Genomic DNA, 13654 nt, shown 5'->3' with positions numbered 1-13654 from the left:
ACTTGATAGCAGCAAAAAAGTGATAGATGATGGCCAAGGCATGAACAGAATACATTATAAGCCATGAATTACAGATTTTTAAAAGGTAACAAAGAAACGAACCAATCAACCAGACTCAGCGGAGAAGGCAGGGGCTAGTCAAGGAAGAAGAAAATATCCTTACACATTTCAACATCTGATGAAAATATCAGAAAAAATATTTTGATGCAGGGGAATAAACAAGTTTTCATAAAAAGTTTATCATTCTCTGGTGTTTATTCAAAACACATATGCCTTGTCTATGCCATATAATTAACAAATATGACCAAAATTCTGGACCAAGTAGGTTAGACAAACTAAAAATGGGAACAAGTACAAACCTTAATTGCTCCTAATGTTCCTTGGTAGATTCTATCTTCAATATCTAAAAGAAAATCTCTCAGCCTTAGTTCAAGTTGCTTTTCTGCACACATTTGAGATGGATCATATGCATTGGAAGATCTTCCCCGACTGTATGTTGGTTTGCTATCAGGCTGAGGTTTGTCTGAAACAGTAAATACTTTTATTACGATTTTCTTATTAAAAACTACAATTACTCCATGTGGCTGTTATGATCTTGAAATAATGGATATAAAATGCTTTGTAAATCCTCAAGTGCCACAAATGAATGAATATCATTTATCTTATAAAGCCCTTGTACGGCTACTCAGGAGGCTGAGGCAGGATTGCTTGAGCCCAGGAGTTTGAGTCTGCAGTGAACTATGATATGCCACTGCAATCCAGCCTGGGCAACAGAGCGAGACTCTCTCTCTAAATAAATAACTAAAGCCCTTGTATCCAGAATATATAAAGAACTCTTACAGCACAATAAAAAGACAACCCAATTTTAAAATGGGCAAAGGATCTGAATAGCTATTTAAGGAAGATATACAAATGGCCAATGAGCACATGTAAAAGATGCTCAACACTGGCCAGGTGCAGTGGCTCACGCCTGTAATCCCAGCACTTTGGGAGACCAAGGCGGGTGGATCACCTGTGAGGTCAGGAGTTCAAGACCAGCCTGGCCAACATGGTGAAACCCCATCTCTACTAAAAATACAAAAAATTAGCTGGGCGTGGTGGCAGGCGTCTGTTATCCCAGCTACTTGAGAGGCTGAGACAGGAGAACACACTTGAACCCAGCAGGCAGAGATTGCAGTGAGCCCAACAGCCTGGGCAACAAAAACGAAATTCTGTCTCAAAACAAACAAACAAAACACCCCAAGAATTGTGATCTACAGTTTTTAATCCTGAAAAAAACTGAAGTGGTCATGGTAACATGTCCCTAAATTTAAGCAATTGTTTTTTAAATTTTGATTTAATTTAAAATGTTTTTAGCTCTATTTTCTCCCCCACAGGAAACAAGCAATTCTTTACCTAGAGAATCTCATTTATTAATATAAAAATTCACATCTAAAAATGCCTTACTGCTTTTTCTTATTTGTCATCAGTGGACAAACCATCAAGCAGGAAATGCTGCTATCCGACCTGCCCTTGCAGCCAAGCTCCAAAGAAGTGACCATTAGTGGAACTTCTCCCTGGACTCTCAGCCAAAACCCTTAATGAGTAACCTCACTCACCATAATCTGTCCAAAACTGATGGCAGCCTTAGAGTCTATTCTTGGATTTCAGAGTCTACTGACCAAGGAATAAGGAGATCAGGGAGAATATGTATTTTGTTATACCATAGATGTGTTCCTCATAATTCAAATAGAACCCAGTGGAATTTAGATAATCTTGTTTCTATAAAGAAATACATTCCCAAACTCTAACTTGCAAACTAAAAGGATAGCCTAAATCAAAGATAAGGTGCTGTAAATGTATATCTAATAGCTTGAAAAAATGCTTAATCCTGAATGACCAGAGATTAGGGGGAGGAAAAAAAAGTAAAAACAATTTTCATTGAAAATTTACCTGAAAAATGAAATTTCTCTTCAGAAAAACGGGCTAGCTGTGCACATATTCTGCTTTTCTCTTGTAACAAAGTTTCTTTTAAGGCACTTTCTCTATGTCCTCTAGAATTAAGAGCTTCAATAAGCTGGTCTAGCTGTTCACAAGAACTGTAAAAGCACCACCGATTTGGCTTATGCACTGGTTTTGGCAGCTGCACAGAATGGTCATGTGGACCTTGCTCAATGTTGGAGGTAGATTCAGACATCAAAGGCTCTCCAGTTTTAGTGGATACCTGAGGATCTTGAGACTGTACATTATTCTGAAATGATGAAGGTCTAGGCAACAGCATGTCTTCAGTAAGACCAGAATAATCCTCTTCAATAAAGAGTCCAGGAATAGAAGGGAAAATCCAGTATCGTCTATACATGCGGTCACGACCCAGGGGAAAGATATTGGTACAGGCTATGGCACTCTGGATTTTTTCTAAGAGCTCTTTCTCTTTTCGTTGATGTTCCTGTTTTAATGCTTCATCCTCTTCAGCAGTAAGAGGCTCTCTTGTCACACAGTTGATCTCTTCTTGCCTTGTAAATTCTTTAAATCCATTTTGTCCTCTTTTCCCTGTAGTTAAAATAAAATGTTTCATCATCATCATCATATTTCAAGTTTCCATTAGAAAAATATGAGATACAAAGTTACCCCAAGTTATTAGGTGTTATAGGCTAAACTGTGTCCCCTCTCCACAACCCAAGTTCATATGTTGAAGCCCTAACCTCCAATGTGACTGTATTTGGAGATAGAACTTTTAAGGAGGTAATTAAGATCATAAAGGTGGGGCCCTAATCCAACATGATTGATGTTCTTAAAAGAACAAGAGGCCGGGCGCGGTGGCTCAAGCCTGTAATCCCAGCACTTTGGGAGGCCGAGATGGGCGGATCACGAGGTCAGGAGATCGAGACCATCCTGGCTAACACAGTGAAACCCCGTCTCTACTAAAAATACAAAAACTTAGCCGGGCGAGGTGGCAGGCGCCTGTAGTCCCAGCTACTCGGGAGGCTGAGGCAGGAGAATGGCGTGAACCTGGGAGGCGGAGCTTGCAGTGAGCTGAGATCCGGCCACTGCACTCCAGCCTGGGTGACAGAGCGAGACTCCGTCTCAAAAAAAAAAAAAAAAAAAAAAAAAAAAAAAAGAACAAGAGACACGAGAGATCTTGTTCTCTGACATGCACAGAGAAAAAGCCATGTAAGGATATATCAAGAAGGCACTGTCTGCAAGCCAAGAAAAAGCCTCTTCAGACACTAACCCTGCTTGATCTTGGACTTCCAGACTCCAGAACTGTGAGAAAACAAATTTCTGAAGTTTCTGTTGTTTAAGGCACCCCAGTGTGTGGTATTTCGTTATGGCAGCCCAAGCAGACTAATACTCTATGTTATTAAGAAATCAATATACTTAAATCTAAAGGGGCACAAAAAATCTGTAATTTCCATAATGGAGAATGCAGTAGAGTATGTTAGTTATCCTCCAGTAGTCATCCCAGTCCTTCCTCTAAGGGAGGAATAACAGCAAACTACTTCTGGAGAAGACCAGCTTATAAATATTTGTCTTTGTGGATCTTTTGGTCTTCACAGCTATTCAATTCCACTGTTGTGGCCCCAAAGCAATCACAGGCAACATGTAGACAATCAGCATGGCTGTGGTACAATATAACTATTTATGGACAGTGAAATCTGAATTTCATATAATTTTCACTTATCACAAAGTATCATTCTTCTTTTTTCCAGTCATTTAAATTGTAAAAATCCAGCCGGCGCAGTGGCTCACGCCTGTAAATCCCAGAACTTTGGGAGGCCAAGGTGGGCCGATCACTTGACGTCAGGAGTTCTTGACCAGCCTGGCCAACATGGTGAAATCCCATCTCTACTAAAAATACAGAAATTAGCTGGGCGTGGTAGCAAGCACTTGTAATCCCAGCTACTCAGGAGGCGGAGGCATGAGAATCGCTTGAACCCAGGAGGTGGAGGTTGCAGTGAGCCAAGATCATGCCACTATACTCCAGCCTGGGGGATAGAGTGAGACTCTGTCTCCAAAAAAGGGGGAAAAGCCTTTTTAGCTTATGAGTTATACAAAAACAGGGCAGGGCAGGGCCGGGTCGGGCACAGTGGCTCACATCTGTAATCCCAACACTTTGGGAGGCCGAGGTGGCTGGATCACTTGAGGGCAGGAGTTTGAAACCAGCCTGGCCAACATGACAAAACACATCACTACTAAAAATACAAAAATCAACCAGGTGTGGTGACATGCACCTATAATCCCAGCTACTCGGGAGGCTGAGGCAGAAGAATTGCTTGAACCCAGAAGATGGAGGTTGCAGTGAGCCGAGATGGCACCACTGCACCCCAGCCTGGGTGACAGAGCGAGACTCCACCTCAAAAAACAACAACAACAAAAATGAGGCCGGCCAGATTTGGCATACAAACTGTTATTTACTAACCACTGGTTGAAGGTAACAGAACCACTAGTTTTCAGCTGGGCACTTAGCAACCCAAAAGAAGGACAACATTTCCCAGAGTAGGCACAACCAAACAAAAAACTTTTGTTCAAAGAGATGGGATCAGAAGCATTGTGTGTACCCTCTGGACTGTGCTTCCCTTTCCTCCTTCCCACTTCCAACTAGCTAGAATGCAGACATGGTGATAAATCATTTTGGAACATGAGAATGGCAGCAAAACCCTAAGGATGGCAGTACCAACAAGACAGAAAGAGCTTGGACCCCTGATAATCTGCCTTGACTATGAAAATATGTTGGAATTAAATTTCTCTGTTGTTTCAGTTGCTGTCAAATTGCTTTGATAGTTGGGAAGTATTTTTTCATTCTATTTCTTTTGCTTGAAAGAGTTTGTGTAAGACTGGAATTATCTGCTTTTTTAAAAATTTGGCAGAATTCACCTATAAAGTTGTCTAGGACTGATGTTTTCTCTGCAGAAAGATTTTAGTACTGATTCAAGTTCTTTAATCGTTTAAGACCATCTACATTAACAAATTTCTTCATAAATCCATTTTGATAATTTGTATTTTTCTAGGATTTTATTTTTGCATATATTTTCAAATGCATCAAAAAATTGTGTATTATCTCCTCATCTTTAAGTTTCTACTCTATCCATAGTTAATGTTGCTCCCTTTCAGTCCTAACTTTATGATCGCCATCTTTATAAAAATCAGTTTCAACAAAGGTTTGTCTCGTTTGTCTTTCTCAGAAGAACACGCTTTTAGATTTGTTACTGTTCTTTACTACATTTTTATTTTTTTAAGAAAGGGTCTTCCTCTGTTGCCCAGGTTGGAGTGCAGTGGCACAATCAGGGCTCACTGCAGCCTTGATCTCCCAGGCTCAAGCGACCCTCCCACCTTAGCCTACTGAGTAGCTGGGACTACAGGTGCATGCCACCATGCCCAGCTTGCTTTTTGGGTACTTTTTGTAGTGATGGGGTTTCACCATGTTGCCAAGGCCGATTTTGAACTCCTGGGCTTAAGCAATCCACCTATCTTGGCCTCCCAGAGTGCTGGGATTACAGGTGTGAGCCACTGCACCTGGCCCTACTATATTTTTATTTTCTATTAATTTCTACTCTGATGTATTATTTCCTTCAGACTTAGGGGGATTATTCTTTTTCTCCCACCATCTTCTTAAATAAATGTCTAGCTGAGTTTGTGTTTCTTCTTTTCTAATATGTATTAAAGGTATACATTTTCCCCTAAGTAGAGGGACTGTATTCAACAAGTGTTAATATTCAGTAATCTTTAGTTTGATTCATTTTAAATATTTTTTAGTTTCCATTATAGTTTATCTTTTGACCCAATATTTAGAAGTCTGTTTTAAAACTCTAATCATATTAGGTTTGCTTTAGATTTTGAAATCAATTGCATTGTAATCAGACAATACAGCTTCCATGATAAAGGAAATTTTCCATCTACTTAGAGTAACCATTTAGAAAAAAATACAGAAAAAAGATCCCATCCAAATTACAGGCACAGAATTAACTTAAGGATTTCTTTTGATAGCCATTAAATAAGGTTGGTTAAGGATCCTCAAAAGAAATTTGTATTAACAGCTTTTAAAAGATGTATTCGCTTTGATCTAGCAATTTATGAAATAATTTTAAGGTAGGAGAGAGTTCCACTTTCATCAATATGATACAAATTATGAGCATTATTGATCTTTATATCTCTAGTATATAGGAGGCATCCAATGCATGCTGAATGAGTACATTATAGAATGCAAATTTCTATTTGGCCCAAATAAAGTAGTAAATAAATTCAATGCAACTTGCTGACTAACCAAAAGTTAAAGTTATCAGAAACTGTCCTATTAAAGACATAGGAATATTATCTCTTTTTTCTTAAGTATAGATGATGTGTAAATAATGACCCAATCATAAATGTACTAATAGGACTTCATAACACATTTTACAACTCATCACAGCTATGAGGTGGGCATTTAAAAAAAAAACACAGCCTGGAATCACGAACGAAAGCAATCAATATATTTCAGAGGAGCTGAATTAATAAAGTGCTTTATCAGTTAAAAACAAACAAACAAGAATGCTCTTAAGGAATTTCAGTATTACCCCTTCTGCCTCTTTTATGTGATCCTGGGTCATCTTCATCTTCTGTGACCATATCTTGATCTAATTCCTTTTGCTCTGTGTCTTTGCTCTCAGTGCTAGTATCAAAATCTTCCCTTTCTTCCTCCCTTAAGGATAAAAACAAGGATGACATTTACTAATGAACATATAATTCCATTTATGAAATATTTATTGCTTGCTTACGAAGTCCCGGGCATAGGCTTAGGAGGTAGTGAACAACATGACACAGTTTATGGTCTTGCAGAGAAAACAGATAATTACACAAATCATTTAAAAAATATGTAATAAGTACTAAAACAAGAGCAGTTCAAGGTATTATGAAAACATTTCAAGGAGAATGAAACTGACTCTTAGGGATCAAAAAGGCTGGCTTGAAGAAGTGACATTTTACAATTTGAGACCAGGGAGATGGGGAGGAGTGTGTGCTACAGAGGAATAACATACACAATGAAACAGAACTCAAGAGAAACAGGAGGAGCTTATAATTTTGAGAAAAGTGTAACGGAGAAAGCAGTAATCCAAGAGGCAGATGAGAGAAAAAGGCAGGGTGAGATTAGGCTAGGCCTTGTAAGGCCTTATCCAAAAAACAATAGGAAAAAAACCAGAAGAATTTAGAAAGGGAAATGGTATTAGAAAGTACTGTAGCCACTGTGTGAAAAATTACCTGGGAAAGAAAGTAGATGAGGGGCCAGTAATAATAGTAACAGATCAGTAGTGGTCTAGGTGGCTGGCTAGGCGGTGATGGTGGCTTAGAGTAGGAAGGAGAGAAGATGACAAATAGTGGAAGAGAGAAATTCAGAAATAGTAAACAGGCAGAATGAACACAACACAGCTGTTTAATTCATTATGTTATCCAAATTAAAACTAAAATTATATGAACCTTGAAATAAATTACACCATTATGTTCTAAATCCAAAGTTGGGTTTTGCAAGCTCTAATGTAAGGAGAGCCAGGGATAATGTAAATGAGTGGGGCTGAATGAATATTTAAAAAATATGAAGATGTGAAAGCCATACAATGTTACTTTTCTTATATACTGAGCTTATATACCATAACAATCACCATTTTAAAGTGTATAATTTAGTGGTCTTTAGTGTATTCACAAGGTTACACAATCATTACCACTGTCAATTCCAGAATACTTTCATCATACCAAAAGGAAACGCCATATCCATTAGTAGTCATTTCCCATTTCCTCTTTCTTGCTGCCCCTGGCAACCATACATCTACTCTCTACTGATTTGCTTATTCTGGACATTTCGTGTAAATGGAGTCATATAACATATGGTCTTTTGTCACTAGCTGCTTTGAGATAGAATCTCACTCTGCTGCCCAGGCTGGAGCACAATCTCGGCTCACTGCAACCTCCGCCTCCAGGGCTCAAGCAATTCTCCTGCCTGTACAGGTGTGTGCCACCATGCCTGGCTAATTTTTTGTATTTTTAGTAGAGACAGGGTTTCACCATGTTGGCCAGGTTGGACTCAAACTCCTGACATCAGGTGATCCGCCCGCCTCAGCCTCCCAAAGTGCTGGGATTACAGGCGTGAGCCAGTGCGCCCGGCTGTAACTAGATTCTTTAGCATACATTTTCAAAGTTCATCCACATTATAGCCTGCATTAGAACTCCATTCCTTTTTATTGTTGAATAATACTCTCCTGTATGGACACACCATGGAAGAGATATACCATTTGTTTATGCATTCATCAACTGGTGGACATTTGGGTTGTTATCACTCTGGCTATTAAGAATAATGCTGCTATGAACACTTATGTATACATTTTTGGGTGAAGGTATGCTTTTAATTCAGGAATATATCTAGGAGTGCAATTGCTGGGTCATACAGTAACAAATGGTTTAATTGTTTGAAGAACTGTCAAACTGTTTTCCAAAGTAACTGGATCATTTACATTCCCACAAGCAATGTATGAGAGTCTTGATTTCTCAACTCCTCATCAAAACTTGTTATTGTTTGTCAATTTGATTATAGCCAGCCTACTGGGTGTGAAGTGTTATCTTACTGTGGTTTTGATGTACATTTCCCTGATGATTAATGATGTTGAGCATCTTCTCATGTACTTATTGCATATCTTCTTTGGAGAAATGTCTATTCAAATCCATTGCTCACTTTTTAAATGGGTTGTTTTAAAAAATTGTTTTTTCTTTTTATTATTTCTTCTTTATTTTTTGACATTTAAAAAATTAACTCCCTATTCTGAATCTTTCAATTTTTTATTGATGAGTTGTAAGAATTCTTTTATATTCTGGATACAAATCCCTTATCAGATATACGATTTGCAAATATTTTCTTCTATTGCGAGTTTGTGACCTAAGATCTTAAGGCTTATTAATGGGTATTTTTACACACAAGTATTAAAAAGTCAAAGTCAATATACTAATTTTGGAATACTGAGTTTCTTCAGAACTTTCCTTTGTAGATTTCATTAAAAAAGAAAAAAGATGATTTCTGTCAAATTCCTACTTGTTTTCATAGACAGTCCTATCTCAAATATTCTAAAATGCAATAAAATACTTTGGTATCTCTAAATTATTTAAGGTGCAGTCATCCTCTCCCTATATCATCTACCAAAAAACATCCAATCTCAACCCTGTTCTTCTATATGGTGCAGAATAACTATGAAATACAGTATACACCTGTGATACTGGTGGAAGGGAGAGAGAAATATATTATTGGTTAAAAATAGCCTATTGAGTGTTTTTCTGGGAAGTTATCATGTACCTATAATAAAAGACAACTTTTCTAAAAATCTGAGAGCATTTTTAGAGTTTAACGTGTCTGGTTTTTATTCTTTATGTATGGTAAAGCAGATGAAGTGTGATTCACACCATACCCAATAGATGTATCTGCCGTTGAATTTCTTTGCTCATCTTCTTTCAGTTTTTCTTGTTTCTCTTTCAGTTTTTGTTCTTGCTCCTTAAGTTTTTCTTCCTTCCTTTTACGAATTCTAAAAGTTAAAATGAAATATGGTAGGCTATCTGTTGCACATATACTTTTCACTTTTAGCATCTTGTCTTTAATCAAATCATGGAAAGTACTCCAAACATTATTATAAAACTATAATGTAGTAATCATTCATAAGCTTTTTTTTTTCTTTTTTTGAGATGGAGTCTCGCTCTGTCGCCCAGGCTGGAGTGCAGTGGCCAGATCTCAGCTCACTGCAAACTCCGCCTCCCGGGTTTACGCCATTCTCCTGCCTCAGCCTCCCGAGTAGCTGGGACTACAGGCGCCCGCCACCTCACCCGGCTAGTTTTTTGTATTTTTTTAGTAGAGACGGGGGTTTCACTGTGTTAGCCAGGATGGTCTCGATCTCCTGACCTCGTGATCCGCCCATCTCGGCCTCCCAAAATGCTGGGATTACAGGCTTGAGCCACCGCGCTCAGCCTTCTTTTTTTTTCCTTTGAGACAGAGTTTCACTCTGCTGCCCAGGCTGATCCTGCTTCCCAGGATCAAGTGATTCTCGTGCCTCAACCTCCCGAGTAGCTGGAATTACAGGCATGCACCACCACACCTGGTTAATTTTTGTATTTTTAGTAGAGACGGTTTGGCCATGTTGGCCAGGCTAGTCTCGAACTCCTGACCTCCCAAATCCGCCCTCCCAAAGTGCTGGGATTGCAAGCATGAGCCACCACGCCTGGCCTCATTCACAAGCTCTTAGTAAAGCCATCAAACATCAGTATAATCAATTCCACATTATAGCACCATGTGAAATATGGTTTTAAATGCAAAGAAATAAACAGCTTTCATTAACACAACTATTACAATTATTTCTTACCTGGCAGCTGCTTCTTCCCTCTCTTTTCGATGTTGTTCTGCTTTTAATTCCCGGAACTCCTGCTTTGCCTGTCGTAATATATCAACATAATCTTCAATAAAATCCCTAGTTGAAACTAGGGTCAGTAGCTTTCCACAGAGAGCATGGAGTATCTTCATTTTTTCTCCTGTCAAAAATTGGTAAATACTTCTGTATTATCAGTCACAACAAATGAATTGTGTTTGAACTTTTTAAATTTGTGGCTCAATATGAAAATGCCTAATAAAGAATAGGGAGTAGTCTCTCAAACATGTCAATGACATGTCTTCAGAAAAAAGCAACTATAGGCCAGGCGCAGTGGCTTACACCTGTAATCCCAGCACTTTGGGAGGCTGAGGCAGGCAGATCACCTGAGGTCAGGAGTTCGAGACCAGCCTGGCCAACATGGTGAAACCCCATCTCTACTAAAAATACAAAAATAGCTGCATGCGGTGGCATGTGCCTGTAGTTCCAGCTGCTTGGGAGGCTGAGGCTGGAGAATCGCTTGAACCTGGGAGGCGGAGGTTGCGGTGAGCCAAGATCGCGCCACTGCACTCCAGCCTGGGTGACTGAGACTCTGTCTCAAAAAACAAACAAATAAACAAAAAAGGCAACTTTGAATCCAGTTTAACAGCTATTGATATATGAGGCATTTCAAATGTCTATCTTGTATACTAGTAGTTAAATAAACATGAGAAATTTTGTAATTACAAAGAATTGTTTTTCAAGTTTTATTTTACTTATTTGAGACGGAGCCTTGCTCTGTCACCCAGGCTGGAGTACGGTGGCACCATTGGGGCTCACAGCAACCTCTGCCTCCTGGGTTCAAGCGATTCTCCTGCCTCTGCCTCCGAGTAGCTGGGACTACAGGCACACAGCACCACGCCTAGCTAATTTTTGTGTTTTTAGTAAAGATGGTGTTTCACCATGTTGGCCGGGCTGGTCTTGAACTCCTGACCTCAGGTGATCTGCCCACCTTGGCCTCCAAAGGTGCTGGGATTACAGGAATGAGCCACTGTGCCCGGACCTCAAGTTTTAATTTTTTGGCTGAGTAACTGAACGTCAATCAATACTAAACTGTAATCATATGAATTAAAAAAAAAGACCATGGTAAATTACTATTTCTAAAAGACTGCACAAAAAAACCACCATAAATTATAAAGACTGCAAATGTTAGGAAGTAAGGTATTCTACTTTATTGTATGTTCTCTAAAGTATACTAAATTAAACTCTTTACTTGTACATGCAATTCTTTAAAAAAAGGAAGTGAAAAATAGCTTCATCTTAACCTTATATACTGTTTCTCATACCTCAAACACTTATTCAAGTGAATGGCAGGATTTAGCAGCCATTTAAACTTCTGATACACTAATGAATACAAGAGAAAGCTAATTTTCTAGCTAATTCTCACCCTTTTAAACTCAGTAGATGTAGCAGACTAATCATACATTTAAAAATATTAGAAAATCCAAATAAAAAAGACAATCATAAATAAAGTTAGTATGAATAACAACAATAGTCTGCTTTATCTTTTTCTCTTTTAATACTGATTTATCATAAAATTTCTCATCAGCTCTTTAGTTTTCTGAGAATAAGAGGGTAGGAAGTGGGCAGGTACAAATTCCAACTTGCAAAGCTTACCTGGTGTCAAATCATACACTGAGGTGCTTGACAGTTTCTTCACTAGACTGGGATTGCTCAAACGAAGCTCCATACAAGCATCATCTGTAGCATCAAATCCTCCTCGTTTTTGATATCTATACTTTGCATTTGCCGATGTTACATCAGCACCTGAAGCTAAGATGTGCAGTCTGAGGATTTCTGAAAGAGTGCAGCTATCAAGATCCAAACTTTTCAAACTGCAGCCTATAGTTGTTAAAAATGAAATAGTCATTTAGAATATAAACAATAAATACTCAGCAATGTAAATGTACCTTTATAAAATTAAAAATAAAAAGCCAAACAAACAAAAAAACAAAACCCACACATACCCTGGTGTAACTGTGGCCATGCAGCTGCCAAAGATGCAACTGCAGACAGTGCAGATTTTGTGGGGTCTGCATCTTCATCCAAAGCCTCTGTTAAATCTTTAAGGAGATAAATACTTTATTCTAGTGCAAATCAAAGCTTGAATATTTGGGAATAATGCCCGTTTTAAATGATGAAAAAAACAGCAAACACCTTAACATTCAGAACCTCAAAAGAACAAACACTAGGTACAAGCATTATTTCACATTCTGCTTCATCACCACCTACAGCTATAAATCCTAAACCATGCACTACACAGACATTTTCATAACTTAACAGAAAAGACAATTTCCAAATTACCAATGAGACACACATAAACATTCCCCCCAAAAGATAAAATGCACTTTAGAATTAAAAACAAATCTCCTCACTCAATATAACCTTAGAAAAGTCTACCTTGAAAATTGGAATCCATTTAAAGATACCCTAATCTTTTATGTTTTTTTTTTTTTTTTTTTTGAGACGTAGTCTTCCTCTGTCACCCAGGCTGGAGTTCAGTGGCACGATCTCGACTCACTGCAACCTCCACCTCCCGGGTTCAAGCAATTCTCCTTTCTCAGTCTCCCAAGCAGCTGGGACTACAGGCACCTGCCACCACGCCCGGCTAATTTTTATATTTTTAGTAGAGACGAGGTTTCACCTTGTTGGTTAGGCTGGTCTTGAACTCCTGACCTCAGGTGATTTACCCACCTTGGCCTCCCAAAGTGCTGGGATTACAAGCGTGAGCCACGGTGCCCAGCCCTTTTATGAATATTTTAAGATTAAGTCATAACAAAGTATAGGTTATAGTCATCACAAAATCATCACAGAAAATGAGCTAAAAGAAGTAAAAGATGGCACTACTGTAATTTAACTATTGAAATATCTTCATTAAAATTTCACATTTTTATTTTGAAAAATTTTACAGACCAAGTGCGGTGGCTGATGCCTGTAATCTCAGCACTTTGGGAGGCTGAGGTGGGCGGATCACAAGGTCAAGAGATCCAGACCATCCTGGCCAACATGGTGAAACCCCGTCTCTACCAAAAATACAAAAATTAGCTGGGCGTGGTGGTGCATGCCTGTACTCCCAGCTACTCGGGAGGCTGAGGCAGGAGAGTCATTTGAACCTGGGAGGCAGAAGGTCCAGTGAGCCAAGATCATGCCACTGCACTGCAGTCTGGTGACAGAGCGAGACTCTCTCAAAAAAAAAAAAAAAAAAAAAGAAAGAAAAGAAAAATTTCCAATCCAAAAACCAACAGGGGCCGGGTGCAGTGGCTCATGCCTGT

At 38.8% G+C, this 13654-nt stretch overlaps 1 protein-coding gene across 6 annotated transcripts in view; it reads right to left on the bottom strand.

Moving 5' to 3' along the window:
* The window catches only part of LOC105477962 (bromodomain adjacent to zinc finger domain 1A), a 158268-nt gene that overhangs the window by 21688 nt on the left and 122926 nt on the right, over nucleotides 1-13654 (bottom strand). For 5 of the 6 annotated variants that reach the window (XM_071100331.1, XM_071100329.1, XM_071100332.1 and 2 more), the window contains 7 exons: nucleotides 12350-12445; nucleotides 12000-12224; nucleotides 10341-10506; nucleotides 9399-9512; nucleotides 6531-6655; nucleotides 1933-2529; nucleotides 360-523 (listed from right to left, as the gene is read on the bottom strand). In XM_071100331.1, coding sequence (XP_070956432.1) covers nucleotides 360-523; nucleotides 1933-2529; nucleotides 6531-6655; nucleotides 9399-9512; nucleotides 10341-10506; nucleotides 12000-12224; nucleotides 12350-12445 — 1487 coding nt within the window. The remainder of the gene's footprint in view (nucleotides 1-359; nucleotides 524-1932; nucleotides 2530-6530; nucleotides 6656-9398; nucleotides 9513-10340; nucleotides 10507-11999; nucleotides 12225-12349; nucleotides 12446-13654) is intronic. The other variant, XM_011734877.2, reaches the window with a different exon arrangement.

Source organism: Macaca nemestrina, chromosome 7 (assembly GCF_043159975.1).
Source record: "Macaca nemestrina isolate mMacNem1 chromosome 7, mMacNem.hap1, whole genome shotgun sequence".
NCBI classification, from domain to species: Eukaryota; Metazoa; Chordata; class Mammalia; order Primates; family Cercopithecidae; genus Macaca; species Macaca nemestrina.
Note: the sequence above shows the minus strand (reverse complement) of the source record. Positions and strands in the feature narration are given on the sequence as shown.